At 39.6% G+C, this 19277-nt stretch overlaps 1 protein-coding gene across 2 annotated transcripts in view; it reads right to left on the bottom strand.

The window, feature by feature from the left end:
- Window positions 1-19277, bottom strand: part of SLC31A1 (solute carrier family 31 member 1) — a 37759-nt gene that overhangs the window by 6436 nt on the left and 12046 nt on the right. For both annotated transcript variants that reach the window (XM_077769900.1, XM_077769901.1), the window contains exons 2-3: window positions 1003-1168; window positions 360-432 (exon numbers count right to left, since the gene is read on the bottom strand). In XM_077769900.1, the coding sequence (XP_077626026.1) occupies window positions 360-432; window positions 1003-1134 (205 nt within the window). In that variant the 5' untranslated portion in view covers window positions 1135-1168. The remainder of the gene's footprint in view (window positions 1-359; window positions 433-1002; window positions 1169-19277) is intronic.

Here is a 19277-nt window from a genome sequence, read left to right as displayed (position 1 = left end):
CATGTCATTTAAACTTGACTATAGTCTTATGTCCAGGACCAATAACTTATCAAATAAGGAAGCACTCTGGAAAAAGATTGAAGGAAATGGATTGCCAAAGACTCCTATCTGGTGTCTAAATAAATTATTTTTCAGAAACTCTAAAACCTGTTATTTAAGGGAGGTTTTACTGTAGGACCAAAATAAGCATTGTGCATCCTTACCTTCTAGGTAGCTACTAGGAAGATGCTTATGTATCAAAACCATAACCATAACCATTCAGTAATTACGGCAGAAAAAGGTTCTGGGTTTCCAGATCCTTTGTCACTGCCTCTCCTGTGTCACTCTCGAATACCACCTGATGACGAAGGTTTACTCACCTCCAGCTGTATTGATCACCAAACCCGAAAACAACAGTTCCACATTCGTAAAGCCAAAGTAGAAGGTCATAGACTACCAGAAAACCAAAACAAGTCAATTAGATGTTTCAGGTAAAGAAGTGTAGAGCATTCCAAAGTATCAGACCTGGATCATAAGAGATCCTCTCTCCTCCATTTTAGCGTTATCACCATTGACACTCTCTACAAGTATTCTTCCTTGCCCCCACCACCCACTTCTCGCTCTCTCTCTTTCTAATTTTAATTCCAGTATAGTCAACAGTGTTATATTACCTCCAAGTATACAATATAGTGATTCAACAATCTTATACATTACTCAGTGCTCTCATGATAAATGTACTGTCTTTTTCTCTTCTACACAAAGCGTGAATACCAGAAGAGAGTCAGAAGAGGGTCAATTTTGAATGGAAGAAACACACAAGAGCCCCAGAAATTTTGGGTCTGGTGTGGCTCTGAAATTAACCAGCCATGTGATCTTGGGCAAATCCCTGGCCTTGTCTGAGTCTGTCTTAGCTCTTCCTCATCAGTAAACTGACTGTAAAGACAATAATCTGCCACTCCTAAAACTCGATTATTTCTATTACCCATGTGGGTGAAAAAGGGCTGCCTCTCCTGAGGTACTCACCATCATCATGCCATCCATCCCCCCGCCATGAGAGTGGTGGGCCGAAGAGGTCGGGTGGTGGTGGTGGTGAGAAGGCATTGTTGTACTGTTGTCGGCCATATGGCTTGTCCCCATGTGCTGGGAATGATCCATGTTTCCAGGAAAAGTTGAGACTCAGCAGAAGATTCTTTAAGAAAAAGAATTATATATACTAACTTCATGACATAAAATCTCGAGTTTTTAAAATTGTTATTTTTATATACATTTTTAATTTTTTAATTTTTTTTTTTTTTGAGAGACAAAGACAAAGAGAGAGGATCTGAAGCAGCTGCCAGGCTCTGAGGTGTCAGCACAGAGCTGGATATGGGGCTCAAACCCACAAACCGTGAGATCATGACCTGAGTCCAAGTTGGATGCTTAACCGAATGAGCCACCCAGGTGCCCCTAAAGTCTTAATTCTTGATAAATATTTGTTTATGTGGGATTTTGTCCAATGGAGACTACATTTGGAGACCGGAGCACAAGGGATTTGCATCTATGGTTTCAGAAATCTAACCCTTATTCTGCAGAATAGTTCCTTTGATAGATATGTTCAAAGTACGTTTAAGTTTAAATATAGAAAGAAAAGTAGTTTCTTTAGGTTGCAAGAAGCAGACAATTTGTATAATGGACAAATTGATGTCATTAATGCAATTTAACTCTCTAAGGCTTTCTAATCATAAATGTCAGTGGATTAAAAAAAAGTACTTCAAATAATTCACCTAATTGGATGGCCTGTGTTTTATCAAGATATTAAAAAGACATTTTCACATATAGCACAACCAGCCCACAGCTAATTGAAACTTGAAGAAAAGGTCTATTACTGCCCTAGGCAAGCAATGTGCTCAGAGAAGATACAATTTCAATCCTAGCTCAGCATTAGAGCTAAGAACACCGAAAACAAGGTATAAATTGAATATTCTATATTAAATTAAGTCCAGACAACTGGATATTCAGCCTTGTGTCTTCACTGCCATATCACTGGTTTACTGCCAAAGTCCATCTGGGACACAAACCAAGGAGCAAAAACTCCTGTAGCTGGGGCAGGGGTGGGGAGTGGGAAGCCGGAGAGGGAGGTGCTGGTGGATTCTCAACTCCAGTCCATGGAGGAAAAGAGTGCTTTAGAAATTCATGAACCTGAGTGTGCCTCTTATTCAATCGATAAATATTTATCAGGCTCCTACTATGTGCCAAAGTCTGAGCTAAGTGCTAGTGGTTCAGTGAATAAGACAAATAAGGTACCTCATGGAAAGAGAAAGAAGACAGTAAACAGAACCATATTATGGTGTGATTAGTGCTGTGAAGGAAATAAACAGGGTAATATGCAGCATTAATACTAGGAGGTGGTGAAAAGGCATATCTTATACAGGAAATCTATATAGATTCAGGGAGTTATGTATGTCTAACTTAAAACCACAAATATTCAGCCACTTATTTTCCTCTCTTCAAACTCCCAACTCCTGATTCTATGACAGCAAGCTTAAGAAATAGGCTCGTATTCCCAGCAAAGATGAGGCAAAGCATAAGTTAGGGATAATCAAAGTTCAACTCTAAATTTAAGTAACTTTCATGCCAGACACTATATTATTTCATAATTATAGAGCTCGACAATCTGGTATTATTAATACCATGGACATAAAGGACATTTATAATAGGCTCTTCGTCCATAAAGTTTTTATAGTACAGAGTAAAAACAGAATACACACAAAAATAATCAACAGCACCCAGAAAATTTCAATGATGGAAGAAATGTAAGTGGGCAGCAGTTTGCAGATAAAAGAATCACAGTAGAAGGGTGAGAGCACTTGGCATCTGAGTGATGATAGATTATAGGTTCTGAGCTGAGCAAATGCAGCGAGACAAGCATGAGAAGACTTTGCCGGGCAGGAAGACCGAGAACACATCCCCATAAAGAGACTCAAGCACAAGTCACAATTTGTTCTCTTCCAATAAGAGTTTGGAAATTGATTATAGCAAAAGAAAACCATAAAGGATAACTTCATTTCACATTATCAAACTGAATCCTGGCCACTGATTCGATGATTATTTGCAATGTCTTCTGGTGTAAAAGACTGAGGGAAACAAGATACAGAGATGGAGCATACATAGAGTCTTTCCCCAAGGAGCCTCAATGCTAAAAGCTAAACAGGGAAATCAAACAGTTGAAATTTTTCATTTTGGGCATAAGAAGACATGTAAAGGACAGTTTAAAAAGCAAATTCTTAGCACCACAAACTACTCAAGATTTATAGCCTTGAAGTATTCACATATTCTTCCCATTAACATTTTTTAAGACCCAAAGGTTCCTACTTGTTTAGGTACCTCACTACAAGTTAGACACCTGCTCAATGCAGACATGTCATCAAATCTCTTCAGACACATCAATGACCCAATAATTCATCTGTTCAAATCTAAAGAATGCCTTTCAAAAGCATGCACCTGTTTTCAAGTGTCATCTTTGTAGGATAAATTTCACTTTCAAATATACTAGGAAATAGAGCAGGAATAGAATCTACTTCCTTTCACTGTGAGTAGACAATAGATTTCTTGAAATGGAATCCTATGCAAAGCTTGTACAATAGTGTATGAATAGGAGGGTACAAATCTGGTGGATTAATGTATAAACATACACCGCAGGTACAAACAAACCAATCCTGGCAAGCCCTTTGGCTCACTCAAAGTCTGTTCCTGGAAAAATGCCATGGGAATATGCCAGACTCAAATTGTGTGTGTGTGTATCTTAGAAATTGATTATTAAAGCATAAAAAGTGAAAGCAATTATATTCTTTTCTCTTCCTAGGTGACTTTTCAGTGATATGCCCTATGTATTTGGATAATTCATCTTCTATAGCAATCAAACACACCTAACCCCTTTTCTTTAGAAGAGAAATTCTACTTACAGGAGGTAAATTGGCAGTTGGTTAGTGTAAGTCTGTTTCCTTCAGTGGCTTTAATCTAAGAAGATCCAAGCTCAGCTTCTTCCAGAATAAAAATGGGTATTGAAGTGAGAATAAACCAAACAGTGGCACAGCAATATCATTTGCTGTTTCAATTTGTAATCTGAAAAAAATGGTTTAATCATGAGCTATGCTCTTGTCTTTGGTTTATTCAAGCTTCTCAACTCTACAGCCAACTTGAACTATTTGCTGCTGTCCAAGAACCTTTTCTCTAATATAGTTCTACTTCATTGTCTCTTAAGAACTGGGTTCAAGGTGTACAAAGTATCTGTATTGTTCTTTTATGTAATCAATGTTTCTTGATTTTTAAAAACCTCCATCATTCACTTCTCTTATCCTTAGCCTTCTACTTCAAATTTAGAAATTATAAAGAGGAATACTAACCAAAAAAAAAAAATCTGAATATCACTCAAGGATAAAACTGAAAAACAAAAAAAACTAAGATTTCTAGCTTTCGATCTATAATAAAATCCATCTCCAATATTTACTTACCAAGTTTATAGGTAGATGGGAAAATTAGGAATACAGTACTTTTGTTTATTTTGCCAATTCAGGAAAACTAGTTTCTTTAAAAGAATTCAAGAGGGACCCATGTCGGAGAAGCACCTTCACTTTAGATAATGGAGTGATGAGCTCAACTATACAGCTGGAAAACATCTGTCAAAGAATTCTGAAGATGCTCTGGTTGTACAACTTGGGACAGTCACTCGCCCTGGAGCTGGTTGCTGGCCAGTAGAACATGGAGGGCTCCCTGGGAGGGTGAAATGAGGTAACAGGCTTAAAGCACCTAGCAGAGTACCTGACAAATGGTAGTGTTATTCTCTGGGATGTCAGGGGATAAAAGATGTTATATTATCTGTTTGCTTCTCTCCTACAAAGTATTCTATCCAGCCAAGACCACGATCATGACCCTTCTCCTGTCTCCTAACCAAGAATACAAAGTGGCTATCGACATTCATGTGGATAATTCAGAATGGCTCTGGTTCAAGATAGTTCCTTCTAGCATAGAGAATTCCCTGGATCTTTCAGGAAATACAAGAGAAAGGATCTGACTATACAAAAACATAATAATAAAGCATAAACTTCCATAGAATTTAGTTCATACAGAGTACCTAAGTTTATTTCTCAGAAAGGCTTTTACACTATTCACTTTCTATCTTATCTTCAGTTGGGTACTTGAAGTCAGCTATATGCCAACTTGTTTCTATTGCCCTGAATAGTATCAGATATGGAAAACTTGAGATGGCATGATCTATGCTGAATGCCACGTAGCTTTGTATTTTGTTCTGTCTTTCCCTTCCCCCCACTTAGTAAGTATTGTGCAGCATCTATACAAATAGGTTCAGGTTCTAAAACTTCCCTGTATTCAAGGGTCTAATTCTTTCTCAGTCAACTTCTCAGGATCAAAAAAGTTTTCTTTCCTGCCCATCTCCTACCTCCCAAAACAGGCACACTATAAAGTACCTAGAAGGCCAGCTTCTTTGCAAAGTCTAGCATCTTCAGCAAAATAAACATGAATTTATGAACAGAAGTTAGGAAATTGGCATGAAGGCTAAATTCTGATGCCCATTTGGAGTCTTAACCTTGACTTTTCCTTTATTCTAAACTTCAATTTTTGTTTTTATTTTCCTGATACTGTACAATGATGGATAAGAAACAATAATCGTAGGGACTATGGAGATTAGACTACATATAAGTAGTCAGACATCTGCCATATGGTCTCTTTTCTCCAGCTCAGACACACATAATCTGCAGCCTTAGACAATTCTTTTGGAGACTGCCTACACTGTTTCCTGATAATGAAAATAAGGAAGTTTTATTTTTTAATGATAAAGGTCATGTTCCTTTTTAGATGTGTAAAACCATTAAACAAAGACAAATCTACCTAGTTGCTCTTCTGCTTTCTACAATCATTTTTATTGAGGACTTCTAAGCTTCTGGCAAGCAGATAGGGAAAATTCAAGGTCACATACGGTAAGTTCCCATTAACAGGGATTCCTGCTGTTTATGTTCTCATGATCAAGCAACCAGTTAAACTGGACGAATCCTGCCTTTTGATGACCTGTGTGGGGTCCGCAGATATTCTGAGAAATGGCTCTGGCCTTGTTTCAAGTGCCCGTATAGGTAAGCTTTAAAATTCCCTTGATGGCTTTATGAATTCCACACCTGTGTTCTCCTCCCTCCTTTGGGGAGGGAGGCCTTTAAGGAGACATAGAAGTGGAGAGATAAAAAACATAATAAAATAGTGTCTAGGTGTCCTCCATCACGTGGCATTCCAGCCCAATATACTAGAGGTATTTTTGCAAGTTTATTCATTTTTGAGACAGAGTCCACACGTGCACACGTGAGTGGGTGATGGGCAGAAAGAGTATCCCAAGCAGGCTCCATGCTATCAGCACAGAGCCTCGAGCTTGATCTTACTAACTATGAAATCCTGACCTGAGCTAAAACAAGAGCCAGTCGCTTAACCAACTGCACCACCCAGCCACCCTTCCTAAGGTTGTTTTGAAAAAAAGTAGCAGCTCCCAATAAATGGGAGAGGGAAATATAATATGATGAATACAAGGAAAGACCCTCCCTCTCGAAGGCTATATTGTTGTTCCATTCATCCCCTCGGCCCTGGCCTCGCTCTGGAACTCCAAAATGACTGGCAGAAATATCGGTCATAATTGTATGACCACAATAACCACATAACACTTTGGATATTTTAGCTGCCTTTCCTTGGCCTGTGTATCCTTCTTGAGGTACAGTGATCATAAGGATACTGAACTTTACCGATTTTATTTACACCTTAGAATTTTATTTACAAGAGGCTTGAGTAATTCATAGGTTTACACAGGTTCTCAGCCAGGACTGGCAAAAATTTAGGAAGTTCTACCACATCGATGTACTAAAAACAATAAGTGAATTTATGCAGTAGAGATAGAAAATAGGTCAGGTCAGTAAGAAAAAAAATACCGTAAAAAAAAAAGACCCTAAAATCAGACACATGCATAGAATTCTCCCCCAGATTTAACTCTGGCAGGTGACGGGACACGATAGTGATGAGGGAGCTTTGGGCCAAGGGAAAGCTACCCAAGAACAAAGGAAAGGGGTTTAAGTGCTCACCATGGTGATGTGGGAAACTAAGCCTCACCATAAAAAATTAAATTCCCTTACTGTGTAGGGCCCACTGACAAGTCTTTGAAATCAACGAGTGACCTCTAGGAGCTCAGCTGCTCAAGGATGATACTTTGCTAGGGGCAGAAGAGAACCTTGGCTTAACACTGTCCCAACTTCAAGGATAAGGAAGGATGTTAGAAGTCTACTTCCTTTATCTCAACTGCCCCAGGATATATACTGGCAATCTTGCTCCAAGCTTATGCAACCAGGCCCCTCCCACCCCTAAAATGCATCTGAAGGGTCTCATGACTGAGCTTTTTATTAAACGGTAATAAATAGTGTTTACCTAGCAACAGCTAACCCCTCAAGGTGGAAAACTTGCTTCCAAAATTCCTGAGACTTTATCCCTGAACAACTCCCAACCTAACCTGAGGATATATAATGAGTTAACTGTTGCAACCCCAATGCAGCTCTTTCTGCCCATGGGTCCCGTCCCCATGCATTAATAAAATCACCTTTTTTACACCAAAGAGGTCTTCAGGGCCATCAGCTTTGGCCATCACCCAACCATCAACCCAAAACTTCAATAGGGCACTTATGATTGAAGGTTTATAAACAGAGCTCAGGAGATTAATTGCCAAAAACCCGCCACCCTAATACCAATACAAAAACAGGAACACTTGGATTTTTATCCTTTCAAAAATTCTTCAATGAAACAAAGGCTACTGTTGTCCCTTCTAACTTTTTGCCTTTGTTGGTAAAAGTAACTCCAAGGGATCATCTACAACAAATTCTCACTTTCCTTTCTTCATGGCAATGGCTAGGCTGATATGAAGATGTTGATAGAATTGGCAAAGAGTTAATGTTGTGATTGTTTGCTGATTTCACCATCTAGCATAGTGAGCTCTACTACTTCAGATTGTGCACCATTCCCTGAAAGTGCTTTTCATGGAAAGAAACCAAACTAAACTATGCAGTTTATATACTCAAAGAACAGCAGAGTCTATGTGGCTGAATTACTCATGTATCAGACTAATGGGCTCCATCAAAAGTACCCAACTCCCAGAGTCATAAAGGGGAAAACTACTTCAAACAATTACATTTAAAACTTAAAAAGCTTTCATGAGTGGCCAGTGATCTAGGCAAACAAGAAATGTGGCATGGACTGACAAGTTTTTAGAAAAATAAAAGACCAGGTAGTGAGGGCAGTTCTTTTACTGAGAAGTTCCTGACTATGCTAATTAAAGAAAAAAAAAAAGACTATGAATACTCCTGAAAATCTCATTCCAACTATCCACAGAAAAGACAAGACAGCAGACCTGTAATCTGATTCTAATCAAAGCAAGATAAGCACTTTGTTTCCAGATACTGGTTCAAGGTCATCCCTTTCTATCATAAATTTCATCCTCCCTCATCTCCAGTCCACCTTATTAAGCTGCTCAGGCTTGGCAAGGTAGATAAGAAACCGGCTAGGGCAGGACAGATCCTGGGAGGAAGTGATTACATGGAGAACCTTTAGCAGAGAGGGCTATCATTTTCAACAGAAAGCACTGAGTTTCTAAAATACTCATTGTTCCATCTTTAGATCACCTATGCCTTGTGGGCAAACCTGAATGCACCAGGCTACTACCATGTAAGCAAAATATAAAGGCAAGAGAACAAGTTTAAACATGAAAGGGATACAGGTGATAAATACTACATTGGGCAAGTAATTTTATATTTTATAGCTTCGTTTTCCTAACTGTATAAACACTAAATTATGATTAATCAAATTACACCCAGAGCTAAAACTTAGTCCTATTTTTTTTTAGTTCAGTTTCGAGGAGAATAGAATGCTTTTCTATTCCTATATCAGTATTGGATTCTAAGTTCTATGAGGACCCTGTCTTATTTACCCATGAATCTCCCGCATTTTCTAACATCCTACAAACAGTAGTGCTTGCTGAAATAAATTGTCTTTCTCTGCCAGTCTTCCCTGACAACTCAGACATAAGACAGATGAATCAATTCTTTAATCTGTTAATGATACACTGGGCAGACCTCAATTTTCTATCACTTTAGTGACTCTGAAATGCTGTAATAGTATTTGATGTATATGGTTAGAAATTATTCAATAGTTCTACATTAAGAAGTAGCAAAATGTAGTTGATAGAAGTAACTTAGACAAGTTGAACTTTTTAAACAGAATTTCTTTTTTAAATGTTTATTTTTGAGACAGAGAGAGAGCACACACACAAGCAGGGGAACGGCAGAGAGAGAGAGGGAGAAAGAGAGAGAGAGAGAGAGAGAGAGAGAGAGAGAGAGAAACAAAGGATGCAAAGCAGGCTCTGCACAGTTAGCCCAGAGCCCTATGCGGGGCCTGACCTCAAGGGACCGAGATCATGACCTGAGCCAAAGTCCAATATTTAACCGATCAAGTCACTACGGTGCTCCTGCACTTTTTTTTTAAATGTGTATTTATTTTTGAGAGAGAGAGAACATGTACATGCACGCAAGCAGGGAAGGGTCAGGGAGAGCAGCACATGGGGCTGGAATCCATGAACAGTGAGATTATGAGCTGAGTTAAAAGCTTAATCTACTGAGCCACCTAGGCACCCTGAAAAGTTGAACTTTAAGAGTTGGAAGGGGATTATGAATTCATCCAGTCCTACTTATTCATTTGACGGAAGCCTAGGGTATGAACCCACAAAGTGCTTGAGAGAATCTAATATTTACATGTTCTAGCCTAATTTGCTTTCATGGATACTTTTATAAAATGTTTGGTGACAAATGGAAGAAGACTGTAAGCAAAATTCACAACTGTTTTTATAAATGGAAGGAAGAGGACACACTGCAGTTGACCTTCCAGTGGTCTGAAATGCCAAATCCAGATCCTTTATATGAATCAAATTTCTAGGGCACTAAACCTGTATAAGTGCCATTTTCCAGAAAAGGACAGTAGAGAAAACAGACCAAACTAAGATAAGATCAACTCAAAAATACTTTTACTCTGCACATCTACTCAATGAGTAGTGATGTGGAACCTGAACAAATGGAATGGTATGAAGCAATGGCGTCTCCTTCCTACATTGTGTCCTCACAATCTCTTCCTAGAACCAGAGGCACTGAGAGCTTAAGCAATGTTATTTTAGAAACCAGTGGAGAAGCCTTTGCTAGAACTTATCTATATCCTCACTCCCCGCCCAGGACTTAAGTCTGTTAAACTTGCCTTACTATTTACCCAATGTTACAATTTTGCACCATTTAACTCTCACAGTTTTGATCACCTTTCCTAATCCCAAGTACATTAGAAGATTCACGCAGCCTGCGTCCGGTTGGTTTTGCCACCAGTGATTCTATTACAAACATGGGTTTTCCTAACAGTACCCTCTACCCCGTTCATCTTATGTGATACACCAATGACAAATTCATCTACCGAAGGCATGGCTCTACTTATTTGCTCAAAATATTCCACTGCCTGCGAACCTCTCCCTTGTCTATTAACTTCCTTGTACGGAGATGACAATCTCTAAAATGAGGGCCTCAACCTACCTTTCTGCCTACACATACTTGGAGTTCCAGTCAAACAAGTCCAATAGCCCAAAGCTTTAATTGGACAAACCCCACACTTCTCTGTCTGATATCTTTGCTCACATTGTTTCTTCAGTCTGGAATGTCCATTCTCACAATCTCTAATGCAACAAATGCTCCTCATCTTCCAAGGTCTCCTGCTACGCCCTCTGACCATTCAGGGCACTTTGTGCCTTTCCTAAGAATCCAGCTTGGACTAGGTCTCACAAAGTACCCTGACATGGTGTTATGATTTTTTCAATCTCTGCCTATTTCAGCCATCATGTTGATAGAACAGTGCTGAGAAAAGGTAGGAGAAACAAGTGAACGGAGTATTTCTCCAAAATTCCTTCTCAGCTTAATCAACTGCAGACATTTAATGAGCTCCTCTTGAATACTTCTTGGCCCAGCCAAGGAGAGAAGCCTAGCTCAGACAATTAGGCCTGGAAAAAGATGCATGAGCCATTTCTTCAACTATATACAGACCATCTCAAATTGAAACTTGAATGCTCTCTTAATCTGTGGGTCATAGAAATCTCACTGCTAAGAGTTGGACCAATTGCATGGAGGTCGTTGCACGAAGCTCTGCAGAAACATAGAAATTCTGCAGTAACTGTTTGAATATACTTAGGAATTTCTCAGGCTAGTGTACTGCTCCCTTCTAGAAATATAAGGAAACCCTCTCTTTCCAGACATACCAAGTACAGAAGATGTTCCACAAGAATCTGAATCTTGCTATTTGAGGGTAATTATGTTGATAACAGAACCAGTACTCAAAACTAAACCAGTATTTATACTCCAGGTACGATTTGCATATATTTCTGGGGCCATAATTGAATTTTAGGCTCTACTCTCCTGAACTAACTCCTGTCAGCAAAGAGAAACCTAAGTATCTTCATATCCAACTTTTGATATTGGAGGTGCTTACTTTATGCTATCTGGCATTTAGGTTTTCTATGTTACTGACTTACTTTCCAGCCTATTTCAAACTAATTTTTGCACATATTCCACTGAAACCGATCTACTCACTTTTCCTGAATAAACTGAGCACTTTGACACTTGTGAGCCTTTTTGGCTTGTGTCATTCCCTGTAATTCCTCTCTCTCCCCCCATTTCCTGAATATGTGCAAATCTATTACTCAACATTTATCATGCAGTTACATGGTGAAGTTAAAACATGGCCCTTGCTCTTCTGAGTTTATAATCTAGCTCATTCTTAAAGGAATTCTTAAAGGAATGATTCTTAAAGGAATTCCAAGATTTTCCTTGGAATCTTGACAAAAGAAATCTCTCTTCTGAATTTTCCTGGCAATCTTTTCTTATGGAAAATGTGACTTACAGTTCTTAAAATACATGATTAAAAATACCATTTTTACACAGCAAGTTCCTTAAGTACAAGTAAACTTTCTGATTTCTACCTCCTTACTGCATCTGAAAGAACATTCAACAAACATTCATTCATTGAAAAAGTATTTCTTATAAAATTCCATGTAGGTTTCAGTATCTACCTCCAATGAGCCAGACGCAAAAAGACAAGATTCTTGCCTTCATGGGGCTTACTCTAGGAAGTCCATATTAAGTATGTAAACAAATAAGTATATGCAAGTATATTTAATTACAAATTGTGATAAATGGAATGAAGGAAGTAAACATGGTACTGTGGCAGAAAATAACAAAGAACCAATTTAGATGGTAGGGGAGAGGCAGGTAGAGAAAGAAGCCTGTCTCTCTAAGAAGGTAACCTTCAAACAGACTGAGAAATAACGTGTTGGGTAGAAAGGTAAGGGAACAGCATCCTGGAGGCAAGAATCAAGGGCATTCAAGGTCAGTATGAATAGCACACACTGAGTCATTTTATTCGAAGGGCAACTGGCAGCTATTTGAGGGTAATGAACAGGGAAAGGATATGATTAGATTTATATTTTAATAGAGTACTTTTGCTGCTGTGTTGAGTAACTGGCCTTTATTTGCTCTTCACTAGTATTTTCTGCTCAAGTTCTTCTGTGAGGTATTCACAGAAGGAAAAAAAATCCTTATGGAATCGTGGGTCCTCTAATTTGCCAGAAACCAGAAAGACATCTGTTAAAGCTTTAGAAGGTTCAGAAGAACCTTCTAATTTCTGGGTTATAAAATGGTTTGAGGGGCAAAATTGAAGAGTATTCTACAAAGACTATCCTGGGTTGTAAGAGCTTTTCAAGTTCCATGCCACGCTTTGTCAATGAGAGTTAAGCTTACAGAAAATTGTAAAGAGCATGAGTTTGAAGCCAGATGGTGTTCAAATCTTGGTTCTGCTAATTGCTGAGTGTCATGGTGACATCTCCTATAAAACTTCCATGGGTCTTAGGTCATTAGTAGGTTATTAGTGTGTCTAGATGCAATAGTATTTGGATAAATGATTCAAATTTGGTAATTTGCTCAATAAATAGAAAAATATGATAAAAGTAGGCTAAGCTCCCTGCAGGACATGGATAGCAGACCATATTTTAGGGTTGTTATGTCACTCAAATGGAATAATGGATGGGAAGAAATACTGAAGGAAGAAGAAACCATGTAACATATGGAAAAGCATTATTATTACTCAGTGAGTTACTTTGAAGTTTCTACTTCTATTCCACTCAATTACCACCAGTGTCAGGTGCACAATTCAGCAACTCAGCACCCACACACAACCCCTGGTGCTCATCACAACAAATGCACCCCTCAATCCCCATCACCTATTTCACCCACCCCGTCCTACCACCTTTCTGGCATCAGTGAGTTATTATTACGCTGAGTGATCAATAATAAGGCTGAAGAAAACTACTCACATCTTGCTTATAGTATGCATTGTTACGGCTTAGGTTAAGGTTACATGCAGTCTAATACACCTAGGCATTCAATAAATATTCGATGGACTCTAAGTATGGGCCCAATAATTACTGCATTTACTTCTGTGGCATGTTCTTAGGCTATTCCTCCGAACTACAATAATGTATGTAGTGAGTGTATTTCCGGCACTCGGAAGATGGGCACGGGTTAAACAAGAATGGCTACTCGTTTCGCATCATGGAAAATGGAGGTACTCAAAATTAACGGACTAGCTAAGGTCATGTGGCAGTCAGTCTGGTGGCAGTCTGCAATTAGAATTCAGATTCTGACCTCTAGTGCTCTATCATTTGTATCATAGCACTTTCATCCAACTTGTGTGTCCTTGTCTCTTAACACAAAATAAGCTATTTTTGCAATCCTAAAAAACTGAGATAAGGAAACAGTTACAATTTCTATTATTTAAAAAAAATTTGTTTTTATTTCAAGAGTGAGTGAGCAGGAGAAGGAGAGAGAGAGGGAGAGGATCCTAAGCAGGTTCCTCACTCTCAGGACAGAGACAGACCTGACGAACCGTGAGATCATGACCTGAGCTGAAATCAAGTCAGAAGCTTAACCAACTAACTGAGCCACCCAGGTGATCCTGAAGTTGCAGTTTTGAAAGAGGTTATGAAGAAAAGTGGACCTGTTTTCATTGGGAGGCACACATGGCTATTCCCTACCTTCGGAGTAAACCAATGTCAAGTCATCCAAGCGCCTTGCCAAGTCTTTAAGTCCTTGCCCATTAAGCTGTCCAGAAGGAACTAAGTCTAGCTGTTAGCTGCTCGTAGAGCAGTTTTGAAACGCTTTCTATCATGCTATGGCATACAATTCGGGCTAAAGTTGTAACTTACAGTATTCACTGTTCTACCTCCACATGGTTTTGAGTAAGGCGAGAAAAGACTTCCACACATCCCGAGCTCCTGGCCACATTTCAGCATTCTGTTAAAATTTACAAAATCCCAAAATGCCATTCTACTATAGGTTTTCAGTATCCGAACCAGAACTCTTACAGCATAACTTATAAGGGCACCTGGGTGGCTCAGCTGGTTAACTGACTTCAGCTCAGGGTTCAAGAGATCGAGCCCGCACTGGGCTGGGCTCTCTGCTGTCAGTGCAGAGTGCAGAGGATCCTGTCTCCCTCTCTCTGCTCCTCCCCCGCCGTCTCTCCCCGCCTCTCAAAAATAAACATTAAAAAATAAATAAAGGGACACCTGCGGGGCTCCATGGTTTAAGCGACCAACTGTTGATTTCGGCTCAGGTCATGATCTCATGATTCGAGCCCTGTGTCCAGCTCTGTGCTGACAGTGCAGAGCCTGCTTGGCTTTCTCCCGCTCTTCCTCTCTCTCTGCCCCTCCTGCTCCCCGCCATGCGCATTGGCGCACTGTCTCTCTCTCTTTCAAAATAAACAAACATGAGTAAAACTTTAAAAATAAAATACCAGATCACCTCCAATTATTATGCCTCCGTACAAACTTTCAAATGCTGACTATTGTCACCAAGAGTCATCACTCCCAACCATGGACTGACTAATCCTTTGGATAACTCTCTAGCAGCACGTGGTCTGCAGCCACCCTTAATCCTTACCATTACTATAATCTGAAAGAATACTAGAGAGTAAAAAATCAGGAAATTTTGGTGCTAGCCTAGGTTTTTCCATTGTCAGGTAATTTACTCTTTATGGGCACAGTGTCCTCAGTAAAGAAAATAACTCATCCTTGGGACCTATTTCAACTAGAAAAGTTTAGATATATATAATATTTTTCAACGAGAAACAAATCCATACCTGTCTTTTCAAGACGCACTGTGATTATGCACGGGCTTTAGACATTCTAACATCTCAGTGGCTTTAACACTTACCAAACACATTTCAGAGCATACTGCCCATATCCCTCTGTAACACTTTCCAATTCAGCAATCTTAATTGTCTCTTCTGAGAGATACCTTGCTAAAGCAGAAACAGTGCGAGCAAGAGCCCTCTTGGTCTGGGAGTCAGCCTGCTGACTGTTGTAAGGCTATGTTATCTTGGACTCAAACGACTTAAAACTTTGGGATAATAGACTCATGTAAAACCTGGAAATAAAATCTCACAATATTTCGAACATCAAAATGTAAAAATACATATGAAAGGGACTGGTACATTAATAACATACATAAGCAAGAGTGTTCCTTTCCTCCTAACTCACAGGTTTCTTTAAGTGTGGTCCTAGGATTGCCTGAATCAGAATCATTTAAGATTATTTCCAGGAAATGAAAATTATCGACCCCACTCCAGACTAGTGCATCTCCTCTCATGGAATGTGCCTTAGGATCTAGACATTTATCAAGCTATGTAGGTAATTCTTACACACTCTAATTTGAGAACCACAGCTGTGGAATTAGAGATGTACAAAATAGAAATATATTACATAGAATCTAAGGACTGGATATTTAACAAGTGAAAGCTTAAAAAACAGAAAGGAAAAGAAAGCCAAGATTCAACTAGGGGCTAAAATAAAGCATGTTTATTGTGATATTCCAAAAGGGGAGAGCTAGACTACCTTGACTTAAAATGGACACAAACCATCACCTAATAATCAAGGAACTTTCTGGTTTAAAACTGAATTTAATATCAAATGGCTCATCTTTGGGATCTGAGAGGTTTTTCCACCTAGTATGTGAATAAAATCTGAGTTATGGATGAAGGGGAATTTATACATCTTCTGTAGTTTTATTTTTCTAGACTGGTTGCAGAATATACTAATGAACTACCCAAAAGAGAGACTTCAAACAGGAAATGCACCGTTTTGCTGTCTACAAACCAAAACCAAAACTCCCCCTCCCCCAAACCAAAAACAACCTCAAAATACAAACAATAAAACCCACAGAAAACCAAGCCTCCATGAAGAAATTGTTAGATATAGTTCCCAACATGATTCCTGAAATTAAGTATGGCTCCCAGGGTCTCTCCCTAACCATTAGCTCCTGCATTTTTGAGACCTGAAACTCTGAGATCCTGAATAGCCCACCAAAAGCAAGCAAAAAACCAAGAGTAGGAAACTGTGGTCAGAAAAGGTATTTTCCCTTTCCTTTTTATGGTGGTTCTCCAAGTACACAAGGCGGGGTATATCCAGGCTCTAACTGGTAAAACTGCACCTACTCCTTGTGGGCCCTTGGGCAAATTACTAAATATCTCTGTCCCTCAACCGTAAAATCAGGGCAATGAAAGTAGTTACCTCCTAGGATTGTTTTAGGGACTGTTACAGGAAGCTCACTAAGGTGATAGCATAGTTAAGAGGGCCAGTTAGTTTCCCTCAGAGGTAGGGATGTCAGTAGAACCTACCTCATCACAGTGCACCCCTAAAACAGAAAACCCTGGAATACTGTCTTGCATTGTTACTTCTTCATCACTGTTTTTGGCCTAAATGCAATTTTGTCTTTGCTTTGTCTTTCACCACCAGCTCCATAGCTAATCTTTTTTTTTAAAGGTGTATTTTTCAGAGAGAGGCAGAGCCTGAGCAGGGGAGGAGCAGAGAGAGAAGGAGACACAGAATCGGAAGCAGGCTCCAGGCTCTGAGGTGTCAGTATAGAGCCCGGTGCGGGGTTCAAACCCACGAACCGTGAGATCATGACCTGAGCCGAAGTCAGATGCTTAACTGACTGAACCACCCAGGCTCCCCATAATCTTTCTTTTTAACCTCTGCTATTCTCATTTGGGGAGTTTTCACGGTTAACTAGTGAATCCTAGCCACTTGCCTTCACACACAGGGTCCTCCTTCACCTATGTTGAATTAATTGGGTGGTCAGTATTTTGCTTTAATTTGATTCTAATCTGCATCTCTTTGAAATGTCTCAACTGGCACCTGGGTGGCTCAGTTGGTTAAGCGGCCCTCAGGTCATGATCTCATAGTTCATGAGTTCAAGCCCCACATTGGACTCTAGGCTGACAGCTCAGAGACTAGAGCCTGCTTCAGATTCTGTCTCCTTCTCTCTGTCTCAAAAATATATATTAAAAAAAATTTGAAATATCTCAAATCTTCAAACTTCTTTCTCCCTGTCTTCTAATTATAAAAGATGCTTTCTACGGGTGGTTTCCCCACCACTAAGCAATTAATTCTCCAAAACCAGCTGGGTTTCCTACAATTTAACTGAATTCTGACACTACCCAGGGACAAGGTCAGATTCCACAGGTTAAGGGCTTAGTCCTATAAGACTTCCCACCACTTCAGATGCTAATTACAAACTCAGGTTGTAACCTGTGCTTCAGACTGGATATAAAATCGGGTCTCCACAACCCTTTCTCTTTGGGTTCAATTAATTTGTTTAAGCAGCCCACAGAACAAACTCAATAGATTACTGATTTATTTTTATTTTATTAAAAAATTTTTATGTTTTATTTTTTGAGAGAGAGAGAGACAGTGTGAGCAGGGGAGGGACAGAGAAGGAGGGAGATACAGAATCCGAAGACAGGCTCCAGGCTCTGGAGCTGTCAGCACAGAGCCCAGCGTGGGGCTCGAACCCACGAACCATGAGATCACCACCTGAGCCAAAGTCGGACACTCAACCGACTGAGCGTTCCAGGCGCCGAGATTACTAATCTATTACAAAAGATATTAATACGAATTACTAGCCTCATGAAGAGCGGGCAACGTCTACAACAGAGGAGCTTCTGTCCTGGTGTCTGGGACCTGGTGCAGTGGCACATGTGAACACTCTGGTTCCCCAAGCTGAAAGCTCTCTGAACCTCTTTTTTTAAAATGGAGGTTCCATTACATGGGCCCAGTTGATTAAATTATTGGCCGCTGGTGACAACTCAATCTTCAGCCCCATTCCCCTTCCTAGGAGCTTGGGGGCTGAAAGTCCAATTCTCTAATCATATTGGGTGGCTTCACTGGCAACCAACTCAGGAGACCGCAGGGCTTTCTAAAAGTTACCTCACTTTAGTTGGATAGAGGCCAGAGAGGAAGGGCAGGCAAGCTGCTGGGTAGGATATGAAGGTAGAGAGAGGATAATATGGTGTGTGGTGGATTCTTGATGCTCCAGGCATATTCACAATCAAAGAAAAACTAAAAGTATAATAAATTTTTATAAACTTTACCTAGAAGCTTAATTGACTCAAGTTTACGTTCTTGATTTCCTACTAAATTATAGACCGATAAGTGTAAGTCACCTCATTATAACAAAGGGCACTTAGAGCTCTCATCACTTAGGGAATCTCAAGCATTTTAGTTTTGTGTCAGAAATGGGATGCAGACCATATATTTATCATAAATTCCAATATCACATTTTTTAAAAAATGCTTTGCTTTGTTTTAAAAGTTTTTAACATTTATTCTTTTTGGGAGACAGAGAGAAAGTGTGAGCAAGGGAGGGGCAGAGAGAGAGGGAGGCACAGAATCTGAAGCAGGCTCCAGGCTCTGAGCTGTCAGCATAGAGCCCAATGCGGGGCTCAAACCCATAACTTTGAGATCATGACCAGAGCTGAAGTCAGATGCTTACCTGTCTGTGCCACCCAGGCACCCCAAAAACCTCTTTATATTTCTGTAGTCATTTCACTAAGAATCTGGGAAGGAAAAGGATATGCTCAAAATGCCATCTTGAAATGGAAATAGGATACATTATATTTTTACCCATCTCATCTTTTCTACATCTTAGGTTATTAAAAGTAGGGAGAGGGTAGTAATTCTGCGCCTTAATTCTAAGCTATAACATAGCACCCCACACCTTGTGGTATTTCTGAAACCATAATAAAGGAAACTCTTTTCATGGTTAGTTGCTAGAAAGCTAATGGCCCTTTAACAAGCCGTCCAAATTAACAGTCAGAAAG

The sequence above is a fragment of the Crocuta crocuta genome, unplaced genomic scaffold (genome assembly GCF_008692635.1).
Source record: "Crocuta crocuta isolate KB4526 unplaced genomic scaffold, BGI_CrCroc_1.0 scaffold95, whole genome shotgun sequence".
NCBI classification, from domain to species: domain Eukaryota; kingdom Metazoa; phylum Chordata; class Mammalia; order Carnivora; family Hyaenidae; genus Crocuta; species Crocuta crocuta.
This window is presented reverse-complemented; position numbering and strand designations above follow the sequence as displayed.